The sequence below is a fragment of the Coptis chinensis genome, chromosome 2 (genome assembly GCF_015680905.1).
Source record: "Coptis chinensis isolate HL-2020 chromosome 2, ASM1568090v1, whole genome shotgun sequence".
Lineage (NCBI taxonomy): Eukaryota > Viridiplantae > Streptophyta > Magnoliopsida > Ranunculales > Ranunculaceae > Coptis > Coptis chinensis.
In genome coordinates this window covers 70,830,364-70,853,042 of record NC_141457.1, presented here as the reverse complement: position 1 = coordinate 70,853,042, position 22,679 = coordinate 70,830,364, and the positions used below count along the sequence as shown (strand labels likewise).

The following is a 22,679-nucleotide window of genomic DNA, read 5'->3' as shown; positions in this document are numbered from 1 at the left end:
TCGTATAGCTTTACTTCTGAATCTCGGGACGAGATTCTTTTGAGATGTGTATAGCTGTAACGCCCGTATTTTTAAATACGTATTTTTCTATTTATAAATTTATTTAATTTATTTATTTTCAAAATTCGTCGGATTGGACTCGGGATACGTGGGCCTGGTTTTTGGGCCCGAGTTTGTGTTGGGCTTGGGTTTCGGACCCAAGTATATAAACACATTTTTCTAGAAAATAGGGTTCCTGGAGAATAGAATATTAAAAATGGAGGCAGAGATGAAAGCTGGATTTCTGGAGGGTGGAGCGCGACGAATCGGGCTAGGAGGATTCACCGAGCTGTTCATACAGGTGAGTAGCTATTTTGCTATATCACCGGATTTACAGTTTTCGTATATCGGTGTATAGGTTTCTGTTTTTATATATTGGTAAAACTGTCGGTATTAAAACTGGTTAAAATCTGTTGAACTGTTGAAATCCTGCGTTACTGTGCTACTGAGACTTTAACTGTCCAACTGCGTTACTTGCTGAACACTAACTCTGTAATGGGGTGTGAGCTCAAGATTTAAGGTTTTCTCTTACAAATTGATTTAGGAATCAATGCGTACTTGAGTCAGGCCTTGGTGAAACCGAATTGGTGGCTGGTGGCCGGACTTGAGCGGCGGGAGGTAGCTGTGGAGGAAGGGTCGATACCTTTTAAATGGGAAATTTGTCTCGATGTTGGTTGAGAACTGATGGATTGGTGATGGGGCGCGACTGTTGGTTTACTGGGCTGTTAGAAGCTCAGAGAAACCATTAATGGCGGCATGCCCATCCTCCAGTAATTTTTGGTTGAACCGTTATGTTTTTTGGTTGTGATGAACTGTTTTGTTGATGGTGGTAGTTGGGTTGAATGTTGGGTTTGTGTGGGGCTGTCGATTGAAGCTTGAAAACAAGCTTTAATGGAGGTCGAATTTTAGATCTAGATTTGGAGAAGATGGTGGATTTAAGAGTTGGGATTTTTGGCTTTGTTAATGTTATAGGGGTTTTTGGGAGTTGAGAGTGCGTCACACCTCGGAGATCGAAGAGTCGGGGACAAATAATGTTTTTCCGAATTCTGTCGAAATTCGGGGTGTGACAGGCACCATTTTGATATTGCTCTTTTTACTACGTTAGAGATTTACTCTCTAATTTGGCGAAAAATGTGAATTCAAAGATTTCCTTACTCACGATCTTCGTGTTCGTAAAGTTGAAGTAAGGATTCGAACCAACCTAAAGTCTAGGACAACTACAACTTGGTTTTTACTCTTATGGAACTAGTGAGTAAGTTTAATACTAATACTAGATTTCTTTCCTACACAAACATTAAGAAAAACATTAAGATTCAAATTCATGCAACTAAGACACAATACAATTTACTAAAGAAAAGGTGGAGAGCTAATCCTCCTCATGTGAAGATAACTTTTGTTGTTGATTTTAATAAATTCATTTTATTCTTCCTAGACTCATAGACAAGTCCTAATAGAAGAAAACTTGATCACTAACATGTATAGCTCATCACTAAGCTCATACATGTTAGCAAGTGGAACCAAGCAATGACTTATCTCTAAGCTCATCACTTTGATTCCTAACTAGACACTACACCAACTATCATTTTGGGATAGGATGTAGGTCAAGTTGTTATTCCTAACCAATTTACCAAACCAACAACAAATATTTTCCCTCACATGAGTTGGATTAACTCCCCAAAAGGGAAGTTAGCTCATGATCCTTGGGATAAAGGATGGCAAGTTAGAAGTAGAAAAAGAGAGAGAAAAAGGAAGAAGAAGACTAACTATCTAAACTCACTTGCTTTCTATTTATTTTTTAAAATAAAACCAAAGTTTCCTCCATTAAAACTATTACAAGCTTTTCTTACAAAACTAAAAACTAAATAATAAAAATGACTAAGGAACTAAAATAATACAAGGTAAGGAAAAGAAGTCAAGGGAGTAAATGGAGTGTCCCCCCCTTTGTTTTGTTTTCTTCTCCATTTGAGAGAAATCTCATTTCCTCCCATGTGAAATATCAAACCACATTTACTTCATTTTTATCCACCACATTAAAACAAAGTGACACCTTGCCTTTTTTTCACTATTAACACCTAATCTAATTAATTACATGCAAGGTGTCAACTTTGCACCAATAATTTGTCATTTTTGTCTTGACATGCTCCATGATTGATGACTCATCCAATCTTGCGGGCCCGCATAGTGGGTCCTATGTGCAGTCCAGTGGCGGTCCGGTCTTTGGGCAATTTTACAACTTTCCGCCTATGAGTTCATCGCCCTGATTATCTGAGCAGCTCACTTGTTGCATTCGGAGTCCTAGTTCAAGAGGTAGGAGCTTCGGAAGTTTGATGCTTCTGTGCGGATTTGGAAGAATTCATATATGTGTCGTTCCTCGTGCTTTATCGCAGGTTTAAATAATATTTTCATGTTTACTGCGAATACCTACAAAAGTATGAAAACATATTTATTTCATGATTATTAAACATATAATTAACCAAATTTATATGTCTCAATGGGGTTTCATAATACACTTTTGGGTGCTTATCAATGTCCTTCTAGGCAGTTCAAACAATTAACAATTTTTTTTATTTTTTTTTCACAGTCTTCAATTTCAGTTTTAATTTGCATGTGATTGTATTACATGAATTGATCTATGTTTGGAATCAGCAATGGCATAACGAGATTGAGTTCTTTTGTTGGAATTCTAGAGAAGCTTTAATTTTGTTTGAATATTGGATTTAAGACAAACTTATATTGATCATTATTACTTAATTTGTTGTAATGTAGGTGTTTGTTTTGATATTTTTGAAAAAATTTAGTCATGTTACAATATGTACTATTCAGTATGAGTCAGAGTTTAATCATGTACAGGTTTAGAAAAGTGACATACCAAAACATTGAAATGGTTTAAGGATTAGTGTCTTAGTGGTCAATGATAATCTGGATAGAGTATCATACATGAAGGTAAAATGTGACTTTGAAGTTATACAACAATGTGACATTGCAGCAGGGGAAAAAGAAACACTATATATAACATTAAAGTTGTTGTCTATAGCTCCGAGATCGTTCTATGACCATGTTGTTTATGTTGCTGCCTTCAAGGTGTTGTATACAACCACTATCATGTTACCTTTCCTTTATTGCGTTTTCACTCTATTTCATTTATATGATCCTTTTATTTGACTTTTGATTCGATGATGTAGTAGTGTGACAAGATTTTCTCTTATGTATGCTCGATGTTGCTACACGCATTATACCTACTTGGCAAGTCCTAATTATTCAAGGTGATGTCTATTTCTCGATTTCCTTTCTTTGTACCGATGATCTATATGGTGGACTGATCATTAGCTCTAGAAATGAGTGTGTTATTTGAAGTTTTGTGTAAAGAAAGTATGTATAATTAGGTGGGTGTGTATAATTTGTTGTTGGGGGTGTGTATAATTAGGTCTCTACGACCTAATGGGCACAATGTAATATGTCAAGCCCTTTAGCAGTTAAACGAACCCAAATGCTGTTAGGCAAGTTCGAGAGTATCCTCCAAATTAGCTTAACTACATAAAACTGTTTTTGCTTTAAACTTATATTAAACACTTATTCGGTATATAATAAAAAGTCCCATTTGTAGTATGATTACATGATTAGTTATTAATCATGATCACATAATCACACTTTGTAATGAGAAGAGAGAAAGTGTGTTGGTATTATACATTTGTATCTTGAGGGTCATACACTCATACCTGCCATGCCTATACCAGCATCACTCCTTGCTACAAGGGAAAACCATTATTCGGAGTCATTCTTTTTTGCCATTGTTTGGGTTGTATTGTTGGAGTGGAACTCGCTATATCTTAAATTTATTTTACTTGAAATGAAAGGATATTATGATTAATACTTCCAAGTGTTTATGGTGTGTGTGGTCTGTGTCATAGTTTGTTTCAGTAGCTCTATATTGGCAATATGATCCTTAACTGCCCTGTAGAATCCTGAGTAGGTACCAGTTGGCCGAATTCGAGGTAATGTTTAGTATGTATTGTTTGATGAAAAGAAATGCTTATTTGAGGATGTTGATTTTAGTATTATAACCTACCTAAGAACAAATTTCAGTGTTTAACCAATGATTTTGATGGTGCCAAGTTGAGAAACATATCATTCTATAAGACTAAGCCCAACAAAATAATAATAGCACCTTATCATTGAACATAAACTACCCACTCAGTTTCAGTTTAGAATCCTAAGTGTTTTGAGTATTAATCTAATAACAAAAAATGTTTTTTTTTTTTTTTTTTTTTATTTTAGGTGTCTCAAGAAGCATGTTAATCTAATTGCCAGCGACTTCCGAGATGTGAGCATATATAGGAGTTAGGTTTGAACGATACAATTTCATTCTCTGACGACGATTATGAAAGTTTACGATAGGAGCGTCCTGTCAGTTGTTGTAAGTAATGATTTTGAAGGGAATACGATTGAAATCTTATTTGATAAGGCAAAAAGTTTAGATGAATTATACTACTAGAGCTTGACTAAGTGGTGGGAAGGATTGATTTATGGAGGACGAATGATACATGTACGAGGACTTCTCAATCCTGGAGCTAGATGGACATAAACATGCTTTATTAGTAGAGTAAAATAGAAAATAGTATTTACTGTGACTTCATTGAGAGAATCGGATTTGTGCTCGCATATGGTTGGATCGTTTGAACTTTGGAGATATTAACTCAAGGGAAAGGTTCTAGAGACATATTTTATCTTGACACGTAAACAAACTCAAAATTGTTTAGCCATTTATAAGTTTTGGATTAGGCTAATTTTTTGTAGATATATGATCTCCAAACTATTCTAAACATTGTCACAAATAATCAAAAAAATCAAAAAATTTCAAACTTGTCAAATGTGGTTAACAATCTACAAAATTTGGCTAATTGTAGACCGTTCATTTTCATCATTTTTGATACTATATTTGGCAAGTTTAGAATTTTTTTATTTATTTGATTATTTGTGACAATGTTTAGAATAGTTAAGAGGTCATATCTACAAAATATTAGCCTAATCCAAATCTTATAAATGTCCTAACGATTTTGAATTTGTTTACGTGTTAAGATAAAATATATCTCTAGAACCCCTCCCTTAACTCAAAGACGTGGCGATATAATTTAAATTGTACATATCGGTTATTATTTAGAATTTCTTAGAGAATGATTGTTGTGGGTATATTTGTTCAAGTTCAAGAGCTTCATGTTAGCCTTACGTAACGAATTGTTGTCTAATAGAAAAAAACTTGCTTTTTATTTCATTAGATATTAAACCTCACAAGTCAAATTAACATGCCTAAAATTAACAGGCCGGCTATAAGGCGGGCGGCGGTGTGGCTAGTTCTTAATAATGATCGTATTGCATATTTGCATGTACACGACTAACTATTGCGGGCTAGCATTCGTTTCTGTTGTACATTTGATGTTTGAATCTATCAATAGCATCTCGACGCCTAGTCCCCTACTAAAGTGGCTCAAAATCCATACCAAAGCCGAAATTCGTTCTGTTAATAACTTAATCATTGTGCGTGAGGCCCAACAACATAGATACCCACTTGCATTTTCAATCACAAATTTTGAAATTTAATCTGGTTTTCGGCACCTTTGTTTTCAACCAGGAACAAAATATCACCGATATATCCGATATATTAATGATATATATTGTTTTTTTTTTTTTTACCAACATCGATATATCCGATATATATCCACTGAATATTAAATTCTTTTTTTGTCCAATATATATTGAAAATTCTGATATAACGATATATATCGACCGATATATATGATATAAATTATTGATTTTGACCGATATTGTTGATTTTGACCAAATATTGTTGACTTTGACCGATATATTATCGATATTTTTGATATAATAGACGATATTTCCGATATAATCGACAATATTTCTAATATATCGATATACAAAACAAAATTTTGACTAGTCACAAAAAAACTAGATATATCTAATATTTATAATATATCGGATATATATCGATTTTTTGGTACACCGATATATTCACCAAATTCGATATTTTGATCCTTAGTTTTCAATGCCCATAAATAAAAGCGAGCCAACAACCGGTATGGAGGACCTGTAAACAGTGTAAATACCCCCAACCACACTGAAAGGCTCACCCATCCTCTTCATTTAAATGCTTCTCCCTATCTTCCTTCCTTCCATGAATATCAACTTATTCAACTACGTTATCATCAACATTAACAAAATTGCTGTGAACGGTCAAAAAATTACGTTCAAAAACAAACTAACAACTAGAACAATGAGATAAAGGGTGTACCACTCATTGTTCACATGGGTAGATTGGTAAAATTCTATGTACTGAAACGCCTAATGATTGGCCACGTGCAAATTTGTCTCCCGCCGAACCTAAACAACTCTTTGTTTTCGATAGCTACCACGTAACGTACTACTAATAACTCGCCTACAAAATCCAACTCTTTTCTCTCTCTCTCACACACACAATCTTAGTGCCTTCTCTCAAACCTCTCTCTCTCTCTCCATGGCAGCCTTTACAGGAACTTCTTCAGTCATGTTTCTTTCATCTTCCTCTCAGCAAATCAAGGTGATCTTGCAATTATTATTTTGTCTTCATCTGATATAATTACATCTCTTTTAATTTATATTATATTGGTACTGATCTTCTTTTTTTGTATATTATGTTTTGAGTACTAAGCAAATTGTTTCTACTTTCGTGAAAAGAAACATTGATTCTTTAAACTGTTACGTTTTGATCTTGTGATCTAAAACAAGATGAAAATTAATCTCAGGTGATAGTAGTTTACCTGCACTCACAAAATAGTGATGATCATAGCGTTTCTTGATAGCTGAAACTTACTTTTATTTTGTATACTTAAAAGCAAAGGTGTGACATGCATGATGAAGCATAGAGACATTTCATTGTGCTAAAACTTGTTTAGACATGTTTAAATTAATGAAGTTCTATCACATAGGATGGAAGAAGAATCACTTTTTATTTATTACTTGTCTATTACTAAGTTCTAAAATACACAAGACATCATGATGAATCTTAAATTAGCAAAAGTGAGCGCAAATACACTCCTCATACTGAGCACCAGTATTAGTACAAAGTCCTCCCCCGTTCATTCGATGTGTGCATTCTTCTCAGCAAGCTAGCATATCACAGCCGCCTTTAAATATACCAATCTTGTCCTGGCATTTTGCAGCATTTGCTTGAGGTATTGTAACAACATGCAGCTGCATAGATTAATAGAAATGTTAGGGCAGCGAATTTTCATATTTAATTACAATAAAACTAAGTTGTAAAACTAAATTGCCACTACTCACATATTTTGAATTTACTAAAAAACATATGTATTCAACTATTTGATTAGCATGATAGAATGGGATAGTTAGGTTTCGGCCTGTCTAACTAATAAATATTGTTACGAAAACTAGATAGAGAGAAAAAAAAAAAAACATGTAGCTAGATACCTGAAACAATAAGAACAAGGAAGAAGAAGTTGGTAAAAGAAAACTTAGCCATGTGTATTTCTCTTGGGACAACTTAGAGTGCTTACTAATGTGTGTTTGTCCATATTGCCAATGGACGGAGGTATTTATAGATGTTGGTGACCAAAAATAGATTTATGACATTAATAGACCTCAAGGTGGTTTTACACTTTTATTAAGATTGGTTTTGAATTTAAGATAAAATTTAATTAATTTAAAGATTATGATGATTAATTTTGGCAAGGGTAATAAAATTATAAGATTTTATCTATTTTAGGATGTGAATTGATAGCTTGAAATTTATATTGCAATTAGAGAAAGCGAGTTACATAGTTTTCTTTTTAAGCTGAACCTCATTAATCATCTGAGTTGTATGTATCCTAAGTTACATTGACACGGACACGTATGTATGTACGTATTCGACACGGACACGATGTGTCTGAGACAGTGAAATATAAAAAACTGAGGTATATCACATACAAGATGTGTCCATGTCGTCGCGACACAGACACGTGGATACATATCTGACACGGATTATTTTTAAAATATGGCATGTCCATGTAACATAGTATATATCTAATTGGGCTGATAGTGCTTGGACTGAGGCTTGGATTCAGACCATGGACTGAGTAAATCATGGAAACTATTGATCATATCCTAAAGTTTGTTACTGCCATTTCGCTTTGAATTTCTTTTCAGCTTGGTGGGATGACATTGTAATAGATAGCTTTACAATTTTGCATACATACTATTTTGTTTTATCAGCTGTACGTAACAGCTTTGCATACTTCTTTGTACCTGTTTCAGACGGTGAACTACTCCTTCATCAGTCTGACACGCCTTTTATCTCTCCCACTCTATTCACTAAAAGTCAATTGTTTGTATTTGTTTTAGTTAGTGATTTGAAGTATTACATGGTGCAACATCTTGTGTTCCTTCTCTTAGTATTATGTTTTGGTTTGCTATCTTTCATCAGTATCAAGCAATGATACATTCTTGTGTTTGAACATGTTAAGCAGGCACCAATAAGGATTTCTAGTCTAAAAGCGGTTTCTCTTTCCACTCAAAGGGCAAAGTTTCCTTCACTTAGGATGCGATCAGTGCCACGATTTAAGGTTTCTTGTGCAGTAAGTTTCTGAAACTATGAGTCTGTTTTCGCATTTTCTATTATTCCTTTTTCTCCTTTGTCGTTGCACATATTAACTATATGTGAAATATCTGTATTTACTAATGATGGAGCAATGATATTGAGGTTGAATGTCTCTGGGCAGGCCAAACCAGAGACGGTTGAAAAGGTTTGTGAGATAGTAAGGAAACAGTTGGCACTTCCAGCTGAATCCACACTCTCTGGTGATTCAAAATTTTCTGCACTTGGAGCTGATTCTCTTGATACGGTACCATGAACACTCAATCTTGAATGTTTTACTCAGCATCCTCTTGTTGCATCTTTCGTTTTACTTGGTTTTGGTATAACCTTATAGTTCGACAAATGTGAGCTTATACCAAAATTGACCGTACATTATATGATTGTGCAAAATTCTTCTTTAAGATGACCGAAGTTTATGAATTTTTAAACTACCTAAGGAATTACTTTATTGACTCTATGAATAATTATTTCTTTTTGACGAAATAAGATAAATTATACCTTTTATTTTCTCTTGCTTTAAAGATACTTATTTTACTTCTATACGATGTGGATGAGTGGTACTAAACCTGGATATATCCTTGTCACTCATCTATTTTATTTTTTGGTTTTTATTTTTCTTTTTCTTCAAATTCATTTGTGTATTCCATTATTATTATTGTCATTGCTCAAGAATGAAACAACACACTGAATGATTGGCAAAAACAAAAGAAAGGTATGTATCTATGTGTAGATACTTACCAAAACTTCTTAATACACGAGTTGCATGTGCAACTTATAATAATTACATTGCTATATTTATTTGGGTTAACTAGTATTACCCTCCATTAGATGAGCCAATTAGGATTTCTCCCCACTAGATGGGAATTAGGGTCTCTCCCATAAACACACAGTCAACTTGGTTTGACAGTTAAATTTCAAGTCAAACAACTGAAAATAACACAAATGCCCTCATTGTTTTCAAAAGGAAAATATTCAATTTTAATTAGGTAGGGGCATTTGTGTCATTTTCAGTTGTTTGACTTAAAAGTTAACGGTCAAACCAAATTGACCGTGTGTTTAGGAGGGAATCTTAATTTCCCGTCTAGTGGGAGAAAATCCTAATTGGCTCATCTAGTGGGGGTAATACTAGTTAACCCTATTTATTTTCTATACCTTTTAGAATTCTAGATTGAACATTTGGAACTTCTAAAAGAGAGTTTGCCTTGATTGTAACGTTGTACAGTTCATACAGTAACTTCTGTATCCGTATCTAACAAAATGGAGGTCGTAACCTTGCCAATACCCATCTTATTAGGTATCTTATGTTGCGTACTGGTGTCTAATATTTGTCCTGTTTTCATTTCATGACTACCCACATAGGTTGAAATTGTAATGGGACTTGAAGAGGCTTTTGGAATAAGCGTGGAAGAAGAGAGTGCACAGAGTATAGCAACGGTTCAGGATGCTGCAGATCTGATCGAGAAAATTCTAGAGACTAAATAAGTTTAAAGTCAGATATGCAGAAACGATGAGATGGATATAGCCATTTGATTGGAACTTAATAGTTTTATTGTTCACCTTAGCTCCTTTTATTTGTCATAGCTTATATATATCACTAGAGGAACTTAATACTAATTGTGAAGAACTTGTGTGTGCGTCCTTTTCTTGTTTTTCCCAACATTACTTTTTAATAGAAAATGTTGACTCTTATCCCTTCTGAAATTTCTTCTTTGTCGGTAAGCTACTAGTGAATGCCCGTGCCAGTCGGCACTCTAGACACATTATTTTTGAACAACACCCCAAGAGACCATCTCTATATTAGAGCATTGGATCGATGATATAACCATTTCCAACAGTTTTATATTTCATAATCATTTCATAGCATACTCAAGTGAGTTTAATTATTGCAATTCTATGTCATTTTATTTCTCACAAACCAACTCATTACACATATCCTTACAAATTCATTAATTTAATACATATCAGAAGGAGAGAGAGTCTTTAATTAAGAGCATCAACATTTTTTTTTTAAAAAAATAAAAAAATCCAGCAGAGTCTCCTTTGTATTTTCAACATTTCAAAAACATAAATCTTGTCATAACCTGAAAATCAAACAATACAATTCTCATAAATCAACCATACCAAAATATATAACTTCATATTTATACATAACACAAATTACTTCTAAACCTAAAAGACAACTCATTAAGACTTTGGATAATTTTTCACCTGGGACTAATTCTAGTAACGAAAGAGAAAAATAAAATAAAATAAATATTCCACGCACACTGATCGAGTTCCTCATTTCTCTCATTCTCCCCTCTATGCATATTGTTCACACCATTGTGTTACCATATGGATAAATGTGTCATGGAACAATGACTGCAATCATGTCGCTGAAAAATTCTGGCAATTTAACTTAGTACCTGCAAGCAAACCACATACACATGATTTTTTTAGACTTGATACATTTAGCATATTGTTTACAAAAGAGATGGTTCTCAAAATGAAATAATATCTATTTATCCATGCTAAAAAAAAACTTACATAGCATATATATGGATACAACATATTCTTTAATTTCTAAACCAATAAAAGTAACATTCTTTAATTTCTCACTCGTCTTTTCTCATTGGTATCGATGTCCTTAGAGAAGAACTTCTGGGTATACGACATTTGTGGTACAATTTCTTGCATTAGGTGGAAGAAAAACAGATATTCTTTTTGAAATACATCTGGACATGGCCACATAAAGTTTTCCATGATTGAAAACAGGTGTATGTCCTCAAATCAATGCCAATATATTTCACTGACTGGCCTTGCGACTTATTAATTGTCATGGCATAAACTAGTCGAACAGGGAATTGTAAGGCAACTCCGAATTTGAGGGAGTCAGAGATATTCTTGGGATGAGTACCGGGTAAATAACTATTGCCCAAAGAATCACCTACTCAAAGCAAATAAACAAAAAGTAGCTAACTTTTGCAACAAAACCAAATAATAAACACATTTCAAAGAAAAAAGAAACTTACATAAAGATTGAACATATCGATAGCTTTTTCAGCTTCATCAATAGTAGTCATGGTAACAAACCCAAACCCACGACTCTGATTAGTATCCCTATTGTAAATAGCCTACAAACCAAACAAACAAACAAAAATTACAACTATCCACATTCCAAAAAACACTATAAGAAGAAAAAAAAATCATACCTCAGCACTATGAACAATCCCCGCCTTCTCGAAAAGCATAGCTAGCCTCTCATAATCTAAATCATAAGGTAAATTCCCAAGAAAAAGCTTAGCATCTTCAGTGGGTTCAGGATAATAGTCACCACCAGGATAAAAGCTTAGCAATTATTCTTGAAGAGACCTAAGTGTTGTATTGGTATAAAACCCCAGCGAGAGAAATGGTATAAAACCCCAACGACAATGAGGTGAGAAGATATTTTTTGGTAAAAAAAATCGAAATTAATGTTTTTTGGGTTCGAACCCACGTTTGAACAAAATAATTGATCCGCACTCAGCAGCCGTTTGATCTTGCTCAAATAGATCTGGGCCGTCCTTTGTGTGTTATTTTGTTCTTTCGTGGGAAAAAAAACCCTATCTTATTAGATAGATAAACTCGTTAATCACCTAGAATGATCTTCCCCTTGGTAACTATGGAGGTGGCCCAATTTTGATGCCAAGCGTTATGAAGTCCTCATTGTAAAACCCAACGGTACTTTTAGGCTGGACTTTCCAAGCTAGTTCAAGGATTCAAATGAAAATCATTGGTAGTTTTGGTGTAATAAGTTGGCTCAGGTAAGGGGGTAAAACAAGAGGCAATCACTTGGTATTTAATAATGCAAAGACTAAGTTGCATTCTCTCGTTCTTCTCTTTCTTATTATTCTCTGTAATTCTGTAAACACTTGTGTCCATATTCTCTCATGAAACCACCAACTCAATAACTCAGTATCACTACCCACAACAACATCAACAAAAAAATTCCAAATCCATCAAGAAATACTTGGTCTTTGGAACACATCCTCTTCCATTAGTGTTGCAGTTTGAATTTTAGGTGGACAACATATTCCGATCTAGTTTAATGAATTTTTATTTGGAAAATGGTAACCTCCTGATGAGAACTTGGATTGTTACTTAAAATAATAAAAAAAAAAAAAAAATCTAGAAAGAGTAGCTGAAATGTCGTCAATATTTCAAATACCAGTTCCTGTTAATTTTAATTTTATATAGAATTAAAATTTCATATTCAGCATAGTTAGATTTGGTTAGACCTAAATATAATCTAGTGTTTGGATGGGCACCGGCGAATATGAGACTAACTTCAAGTTTTGATAGATTCTGTTTTATAGAAAGGAATACATGAACCAAATCATAAAAATTCTATCCATACTCATCGCTATCGCAGCTTTTTGGATCGGTTTGTTGGAAACATCAGCAAGTTCCACCCAGCTATACATGGATGGTCAATTTATCTTTATGGATGGGATTTTTTTTTTTTGCTTACTTACTTCTATTTCTTATCTTTACTTTGTTTATTGTATGCCGCCTTGCAGCTACCAATCTACTTGATCGTGTCGCTAGGATGCTACGGTCTATTAATAGTTGGAGTTGGTTTGATGAGATTTCCAACATGTCCTTTAGAAGCAGGACTATTACAAAAGGTTTTTCAGTTTTTTGAATTGATTTTCCTTTGTTATTATTCTCACTTATATTATTATCTGATTCACTGGAGGATAATTTGATGAATATATATCGGTGCTGTGACATATTCCTAATAAAAAAATAATAATAATAATTAAAATCCCTTTGATGCAATTAAATCTTGTCATCATATGTCTGCTGCATTCATTCTATATAGTGAGGAATGCCTTCATAGCCAATTTAGATCTATAAGTTTAAGTTTTCCAACGGTGCCAATATTGCATGTTCTCGGGAAAACCAACCTCATATTTTACAAATTCTTACCTAAATCAAGCTTAGCCACTGTTGGACTTACGTATGTGCTTGATACTTGCACATATTCATATCCCATCTATTCCACTAAAGTCTCGGAAGCACATTCACTCTATACTTCTCTTACTGAGTGTGAATACCGTTACGTTATCTGTATAATGCATACAGAGTTTGGTAGAAAAGAGACAATAATGTATCACTCGTATATTTTTCTTCTTTCTTCTCTTTGTTAATGATTGGTCGTATATTTGAAATAGATAATCACATCATGACCTGAAAAACTACAGTTATTGCTAATAAGAATGTCCTTAGTTAGCATTGGCAGAGAGCTAATCCATGATTTATAGTCTCCAATCTGCTCATGCTTTGTGTGTGTGTGTGTGGTTTATGGTCTTTGTGGAGTCGGCAATGCTCCGTGTTGATTCAACACAATATTCACTGCTACACTATTTGGTTTACATATGGGGCTCAAGGAAACTTTATTGTGCAGGATGTTGCAGAAGCTAGGGATTTCTTGAAGCAAAGAGGAGTTGATGTTGGCAGTGATTAAATTTTTTTCATGTGTATTTTTAGAGTAAAATGCAATTTATTCTTATAGAGGAGTTGATCTTTGCTGTGATAATTCTCATTGTATTTAATAGAAAAAGCACAGCTACTTCCTAGCAGAAGAGAAATCCATTTGAAAGTGATTTCTTAGAAAATGAACTGTTTGTGAGTTTCTTGTAAACTGATTACCCCTAGCTGTGTTTTTTCATTAGATCTTCCAAATATTTTCTTTCTTGAAAAGAGTTTTGCTTTCCAGTAAACCCGAGCTTCTTGATTTGTATGATTTTAGAACTGATGCAAATGATAAATTTATGTAGATGTGGATGAGTTGGGGACCTGATTTGTGACATGAATGTATTTATGGTCGCATACTCGCATACAATAAAGTGTGGAATGTTGATTTGTTTAAAACGAAAATAAAATACAATCCAATGAAAAAATGTCCAATTGATCATGAATTTCTGATAATGATGTGGTCTTGCACCCTTACCATCCCTGGCTTTTTGTCTCAAAGACCATGATTCCCACTGAAAGCCCTATTAACCGACTAGAATCTAACAAAACTGAATTACCAATTTACATTATGCAACTCACAACGCATATGCGTCTCAGAGACCAATTACAAGAGGGAATTTTCTCTGATATTAGCCTTACTGTTCTGTTTTCGTTTTCAAGTGATAAACTGATGAACTAATCCACCAGATTAGTTACCATAAATGTAGCTTCATCTACACTCTTTGCTATGAATCGTCTGAACTAAGCTCCCACAACAAACCCATATTTATTCCGTCTGCCGCAGCAGCACCACCCTTTCCTTCAATCCTATCAAAAGTAGCAAGGTATTTGATGAGTACTATCAGATAATAGTATATGACTGACTACATCTGTACGTTGTTAAGATGACAGAAACTGAAACATCCCACCATGAGTATTAGACATTGAAACCAACAGCAAGCAAACACGAACCAAAACCTACAAGTTTTTCCCTAACGTTGAAGAGTATCCAAGCTGAGCTTCTGCAGGCAAAGTATTTACATTGAACCTCCTTAATTCCTAAACAGCTTTATATTGTCGTCTTTGTTGGAAATTCAGCATGGAGAAATTTAAGTTTTTCTACCATCATTTCCCTCTCAAATAATGATTTTAGGCACAAATATAATTGATTCTGGTGAAGAATCCAGGTAATGGGATGGAAGGTGGAAAGGGAGGAAGAGCATAACTAATTGATTTGGCTGGAGATATTCTGTCAACTTAAATGCTACGGGAGTGGAACTTTCTGCATCATCCGTTTACAAAATATTTGCTGTATATCAAATAGTATTCTAATTTCAAATACAGTGCACTTCGTTTCCTTCAAATAGATGATTCTCGAGGGAACAACCTTAACAAAATGGAATTACACTAATTAATATATATGACATAAAAGGATTCGAAAGAATTGTAACGATTATACAAACTGGGGAGATCTGAGTTTGGCCTATCAGTCATATCTAGAACAAAAGACCTGCATCAGTCTGGCAAAGCCATAATTCTTTCTTTGACCCGGCATATGCAATAAATTTTTGAGCAGGGTCAGATACAAAGTCAAACCTTGCACCATAATCACTGGACAACTGATCTTCAGATGCAGCGAGGTAGCCGCTGCAACTCAAGAACAACAATTGAAGCAGCACTGGCGACTCCAGTTATGCAAGAGTTTTTGAGATCAGAAACAACAGCTTCTATTCTAGTAATATCAGGTATTGAAATGGACAATATCATTGCCTGAGACAGATACTGCCGACAAGCATAACCAAGAGCATGCAGCATGCGTTGCAACAGCAAGCCAGAGAGAACCTGGCGAGATAATTCAAGAACTCCACTAACCTTGGGAAGGTTTGTTAACAGTCCAATAGTGGCTTCCCTCGGGGCCACCTCAAGCAATAGAATTACACACTCCGAGGCTAAATCAGCAGTTTGTACTTCGTGGGAGCCACTCAACTCCAGAAAGACACCAATGTTACTACCAAAGTCGGATATATCTTTTATGCATTGCTGCGGATCAACTGCAACATTCATAGAGGGATTGTCAGATAAGAGAGCCGGTTCTTTTGAATTGACAAACCCTTTTCTGGCCATTCCCCGTACAAGAAAAGCCTTGCAGAGATCAAGAGTTGGCTCAAGAAAATCTTCCATATCCTTTGCCTTCACAAATTCCAATAGGTTACCAATTTTTCGAACTACTCTTAATTGAGATAGTATTTTGGTCTCCATCTCGGGAGCAGATGCCAGAGCCAGGCAGAGCTTAACATTGCTTACATTAGCACTGGAGAGATCGCCAAGCAAAAACTCAAAGCATTGTGATACAGTTTTAGAATCCAGAATGTCCAAAATTCTGATGTAATTGAACTCGATGAGCATCACTAGGAGCTTCTGTGCATACATGGGAATCGGATCTTCGTCTTCGATAAAAATAGGATAGAGGGGGAGAAAATGAGCATTAGACACTGATTTTAAATCCTTTGACCATTGCTCCACTGATGTTTCATTCAAGAAGATAACCATTACATCGAATAATATTTTCAGGCACAAGAATCTTACATCTCCATCTTTGTTGCCCTTGTACAGCACAAACAAACTAGGGAGAAGCTGACTGATGAAAGTACTAGGACCTTCCAGAACGACAGATGGCTCCTCCGTAATGGACTCAAGAATCCGCAGAAGAGTGATTTGGAAGTCATCCCTACCCTGCAATTTAACAAGTTGAAATATGTATAGTTAACTGTGTTAAGATCTAAACAAGCTTATAAGAACCTTGCAAGAGTTAAGAACAGAGACTAAGTTTACAAAACTTGATGATTAAAATGTCTTTAGAAAGATAGTTGAGTCACCAAAAAACAGCAAACTTTTCAAGGAAACTAAAGGAATAGTAGAAGATGCTTCCTTGTCTTTAGCATTTCTGATAAAACCAGTCTAAAAGTCAATTTCAACCAACTTTACTGCAAGCAATGCTAAAAAATCCATTGATATCGGGACCTCAAAACTCCGTATAAATCACCTATATATTAGAGAATATCAGCTGATATAGCCATGCTGAGACAGAATATATTAGAAGGGAGATGATCTATGGATATAAAAATTCAGTTTTACCCAAAGTTTTGACATATATATATATTTCCAATATATACCCATATATCGGCATACTTTCAGCCTTGCAAGCAGGCAGGCAAAAGTTGGTTATGTCCGGACCTTGTAAAATTATTCCAGAGTTACATGCCTTTTACGTTATGAATCTCCGTGGATTTAAAAAATGCAAGCAAAGATATAACTTCATACCTGGAAAGGTGATTCCACAAGCTTGATGAGATTGGCAAGCTGCTGCATTACATGATGGCTCACAATTCTGTTCTTGAATAAAGGGCTTGCAAGAAGATGGAGTATCACAGGAAACAAGTGGAAGCTGGGCTTCGAAGCGCCTCGACCAGTCATAGCACCAATATGCCCATGGCGTCTCCCTCCCATTATTTGCTGGACATCACCAGTTATAGTCTCCAGCAATCCTGGCACAGTGCTAGCAACAACCTGAACAAATGCATCCACACATTGCTGCACATAGCTATCCTTCTCTTTTGCCAAACGTTCTGCTGCAGATAATAGCCTCGCATTGCAGAAAAATTGTGGCAACCATCTTCTACTGTTCTTACAAAGGAGAGCCACAAATACAAGTGCCTTTCCCCGGAGAACTTCACTTCCCTGCTCAATAAGAGATACAAGGCTTGGTACCATATTCTTCTCCTCCACCAGAGACAGAAGGTGCCTACCCATGTTTGTGAACATATGGCTTCCAATCAAGGCCATGTTTAGAAGGTTCAAGCTGATTTGCTGCTCCCGAGTGCTGCCTTTGACAATGAGAGATGCAGTGTCCTTGAAAGAAAGCTTCTCCATGACCGACTGTATACTTGGAGGGCTGAAACGTACCAGACGTACCAAACACGACCCAGCTGTGAGCCTCGTGCTTTCCTGTTTGATGGTAGCCTTGAAAATGTAAGACAGGTTACTGAGCACATCTTGGCTGGTAAAACGAGCAGCCCAGTCACCTCCTTGACTGCAAATGTTTTCTATTGTTCTTAAAGCATATAGCTGAGTCATATCATCCTCTCCCTTCCGCAATACGGATGACACCAAAGCAATAACTGGACTAGGAACCTGAATAGAAGAATAAATATACATGAGTAAAGGTATAATGTACTCACAAAAACTTATCTCAAAAGTAGTCTAATTTAATAAAAGTAAAAAGGGTAAAGACTTTCCAACAACACAAAAGAAATGAGGAGAGAACTGCCAACTTCCAGGTCAAAGAAAATACACCAAATGAGCAAGCGTTAATGGAGCTTTTGTGATGATGACAAAGGGGAACGCCACACTTTCAGAGTTGAATCACAGTCAAAAAATATAGAAATAAGGAAATTATACTCCCCGTGATTGATATGTGTTTCTCCTCCTAATGTTATCGACTGTGTGGTACAGTTCAGAACAAAACGCGCCCACCAAATCATGGAAAGAGAAGTTGCCCATAAAATGAAATTCATGGACATTCTCTTCATCCATAAGAATGTCTACTAATAAACCTTTAAAGCATCAATAACTTACGAATATGCAAATTAGTGCAACAGGGTAGAAAAAGCAAACCTGCCAGCCAGATGCAGTTCGGCTGTCTTTTGATGGAGACTCCAGATTGTTACTATCACGATTCTGCTCATTTTGAGTGGATATGTAGAAGAGGAGTTCACCCAATGCAGCCATAGAAAACCTCCTCACCTTTTCCTGTTTGTCTCTGAGGCCATCTGTCAATGCTCCCAACAGTCCAGAACTGGCCAAATCATCTCCAATGAAGGTAGAATGTCGAATCAATAACCCAACAACTGATGCAAGTTGAACACGCAATATGGAAGCCTTTGATAGTCGAAACAGCTTGATAATAACCAGCATAACTGGTCCATTTGTGAGGGTGTTTGCGGCATCACTGTTCCCACTTAACATCTCTAAGTATCTGATCACATTTTGCTTTTCTCCAGAACAAGCATTACCAGATAAAACGGATACGATACGATTGTGGAGAGCGTCCAACTGCTCTTTCGGTAACTTCACAAACTCATTTGCTGTGGATGCATCAAAGGGAAGCAAAGACATTGCTTCTAAACCTTTGTCGCTCTTTTTGCTCGGCATTACAGGTCTGACTGTGAGATCAGATGGGTGCCAAAGCACCTGTGAGAAATTATTAGATGACTTCGAATGGTCAGCTTCAAGGCCACTACCAGAACCAGCTTTACCCGACTGAGCTTTTCGTTGAATCCCAACTCTAGGTGGCGTAGCAGCCACTTCAACATGCTCTGAAGATGCTTCCACTTCAAGTGGTTTTGAATCATCAGAAAGATCCATATTGATCTCAAGCTGCGCATCAAATTGGTTTGCCTGAGGATCAGCCACTTCAGTTTGCACTTGTTCAGGATTTTGTGTTGGTGCTTTCTCTCCAGGAGTGCAAATTGGCGTCTCAGGCCCATCACATTCTTCTTGAGTATCATCCTGGGTATTCTCGTCAAAATCAAGTTCCATATCAGTGTTATCAATTTTCACATCTGTATTATTTTCAGAGTTGTTAGGCAATGGCCTTCGGTAGTTTTCCTTCTCGTTCTCTCTCTGCAAATTTGTCTTCGCTATCCTTGAGAGCCTTAGAAGATTCACTCCCTTTGTAGCACCTGATATCTCTTTTTGCTTCTCATCCCTACCATAAGCTTTTGTTTGATATTTTGAGCCATTCGTCACATTCTTCACTGGCGTTTCAAAGCCTCGCAGCCCAGAAGCAGAATTATCATCCTGTTTAATGCGCCCTTTAATAGTTCTTTCACGAGATCTGGGGGGTGTCTTATTGTTCACAGGCTTATCGGCATTGCGTTCTGAAAGATATGGTTCAGCAAAAAGTTCAATCATACCAGCGAAAGCAGGCTGTGAAGGTAGAGGAACTGGGGTAAACTTTGTTCTCCAGAAACTATGTTCACAAAGATCAGGCCACTGTATTCTTTCAGCTGGGTCCCTTATCAGAAGAGAGTTGATCAAATTGACAAAAGATCGGCTTGGATTACCAGGAAGAGGTGGAACTGGATCAGTAAGAATAGACTTTACTAGCTGAGTAAATTCCTTCCCCACGAAGGGAGGCATCCCTGTGTAGCACTCATACAACACACAACCAAGTGCCCAGAAATCAGAAACATAGGAATGGACTCCTCCATCCTGAAACAGCTCAGGTGCCATATAGCATGGTGTTCCACGCTTTGCTTGTGGCAGCTACTTATATGCAAAAGAAAAAGAAGAAGGCAAAACGAAGTTAGTAAAAATATATTTTTCCATCTATTCTGGTATGAAAAACCAACTATTGTTATTGTGACAATGGACTATCAGAAGGTGCATTCATTCAAAAGTCAGAATAAGCTGCTAGAACAAACCTGGGACGAAGGAACTTTAGATATATCACTCAATTTTCTTGCTAACCCAAAGTCACAAAGCTGCACCACCAAAGAGGGAAAAAAAAACAAAAAAATCAATCATCCATGCTAGAAAAGTAAAAAGACTCTCTCCAGATATGAGATAGTCAAAGTACAGAGGGAAAGCCAAAGGATTACCTTGGTGCGACCATTCTCATCTAGTAGGATATTAGAAGGTTTTAAGTCACAGTAGATGATTCCCTTTGAATGTAAATACCTGCACATGAATTTCAGCAGTGAGAAGTAGGCTAGTATGGAACGCACAATCAAGAATATTAAGCATGTGATCAGAGCTTACTGCAAAGCTTTCACAAGGTCACGAGCAAGGTCATGCACAGATTCTTCAGGAAGCTGGCCATCCTGCAAGTCCGTAGTAACATGCCAATTATCAAATAGCACATATGATTGATACCTCTCATGAAAGCTAAGGTGTTAAGAGTTATGTTAGAGTTCTTGTAAGCCGTCACAGAAGGGGCACAGAGCCAGCGGAAGCTGGCGGAGGGGCTGAAACCTAACTAAGCCGTCCTCTTTTCTCTCTCAACTTTCTTCTTGATTAGCTATAATAAAATTTCACTAGTTAAAACGTGCAACTTCCTTAATGAATTGTTTTCTCTTATATTCCCTTTTTTCTTCTTAAGCTTCAATCGCAATGAAATACACATAAAAGACGAAACGATATGGTGACCAACATACATTAGTCCAATGTGATTCTTATTTCTTATTTTCACAAGCCTTACTATCTCAACATTCACCATCCAAGTATCCAACACCCTATTTCCGATTTTATTGTAAAATGGATTCCAACCGTAATTAATGGAGCTTAGCCAAGAACCGTGATACTGTGCATAAACAAGGACATTGATATGGATGAGAGGAACAGATTCATATACAACGCACTTGTACTGATGGAGAAATAGATTTATCTGGAATTGTCTGATTGTGTATTAATGAAAAAACAACAACAGGTACCTGACGTAACAAAGTCATGAGATCGCCACCGACGCAATATTCCAGTACCAACCATAAGTGGGCTGAAGTCTCATACCTGATGTGTAGAATTTAGAGAAGAAATAAGGCAGAGAATGAAAACAAGCTGATTTAGAGGGGTAAATAGGTAATCTTGTTACCAGGAATAAAACTTGAGCACATTTGCATGTTCTAACGAGTGAAGAATCCGGACCTGGATGATATGAAACATATATAATTTATTATCATACAACTAACATGTAATAAGCGATGATTTACAGAAATGAATAAAGTTACTTCTTCAAGGACTTTGGGTTTCTGAGATTTATCGACACTCTTACAAGCGAAATACTCAATCGTCTTCTTCTTCCTTGATTTGTAAACATTCTACATCATCATCATCAGCACACATAATAATTAATAATTAATAATTCATAATTCATAATTCATAATTCATAATTCATAATTCATAAAACAAGTTTTATTACAGAATATTTTCCATGCCCAATTGCTTCGTAGATATGGTACCGCTCCATTCAGATTCAGATTTCAGAGAGAGAATGACAATTTTTTTTTTTTGGAGCGGGAGACAAAAATTTAAATTCTGAGTTTCGATCTCCTACTCCATCTTCTCTTCTACTATTAACTCGACTCCGTATTTTCTTCCGACATTTAATTACTTTCAAACATGGCCCAAAATATCGATATCGATGAATATATCGGATATATATTTTTTTGGTTAACAGTCCAAACCAAGGCCCAAAATATCGATATCGATGAATATATCAGTGTACCAAAAAACCGATATATTTCGGATATATCCATTTTTTTGGTAACCAGTCCAAACTATTTAAAATATCGGATATATCGAAAATATAATATCAGAAAATCATATATATATCGGAAATATATTGTAAATATCGGATTTATATTTTAAAATGGTCAAAAAGTCAACCGATATATATCGATTATATCATAAATATCAATTATATCGGCGATATAAAGTTTCATATCGGAAAAAAAAAGGT

General features: G+C 35.8%; 2 protein-coding genes, 1 long non-coding RNA gene and 1 pseudogene across 4 annotated transcripts; 2 read left to right on the top strand and 2 right to left on the bottom strand.

The window, feature by feature from the left end:
- Positions 1–6,135: 6,135 nt before the first annotated feature.
- On the top strand, positions 6,136–10,379 carry LOC147517537 (acyl carrier protein 1, chloroplastic-like). The gene is made up of 4 exons (XM_086589701.1): positions 6,136–6,628; positions 8,556–8,663; positions 8,808–8,930; positions 10,043–10,379. Exons 1-4 carry the CDS (start codon positions 6,566–6,568, stop codon positions 10,163–10,165), a joined length of 417 nt encoding a protein of 138 aa, XP_086445827.1. The 5' UTR covers positions 6,136–6,565; the 3' UTR covers positions 10,166–10,379.
- Positions 10,380–10,896: 517 nt separating this feature from the next.
- Positions 10,897–12,097, bottom strand: LOC147517536 (uncharacterized). The gene is made up of 3 exons (XR_015211465.1): positions 11,875–12,097; positions 11,695–11,796; positions 10,897–11,088 (listed from the first exon to the last, which is right to left on the bottom strand). It is a non-coding gene; the product is annotated as an uncharacterized LOC147517536 (long non-coding RNA).
- Positions 12,098–12,487: 390 nt separating this feature from the next.
- Positions 12,488–14,322, top strand: LOC147517535 (dolichol-phosphate mannose synthase subunit 3-like; annotated as a pseudogene). Its single transcript, XR_015211464.1, has 3 exons — positions 12,488–13,130; positions 13,222–13,329; positions 14,112–14,322. The product of XR_015211464.1 is annotated as a dolichol-phosphate mannose synthase subunit 3-like (transcript).
- Positions 14,323–15,455: 1,133 nt separating this feature from the next.
- On the bottom strand, positions 15,456–22,346 carry LOC147517534 (kinase family with ARM repeat domain-containing protein). Its single transcript, XM_086589700.1, has 10 exons — positions 22,140–22,346; positions 21,949–22,038; positions 21,813–21,865; positions 21,655–21,730; positions 20,984–21,045; positions 20,824–20,902; positions 20,647–20,706; positions 18,836–20,488; positions 17,483–18,352; positions 15,456–16,894 (listed from the first exon to the last, which is right to left on the bottom strand). Exons 1-10 carry the CDS (start codon positions 22,185–22,187, stop codon positions 15,788–15,790), a joined length of 4,098 nt encoding a protein of 1,365 aa, XP_086445826.1. The 5' UTR covers positions 22,188–22,346; the 3' UTR covers positions 15,456–15,787.
- Positions 22,347–22,679: the final 333 nt, after the last annotated feature.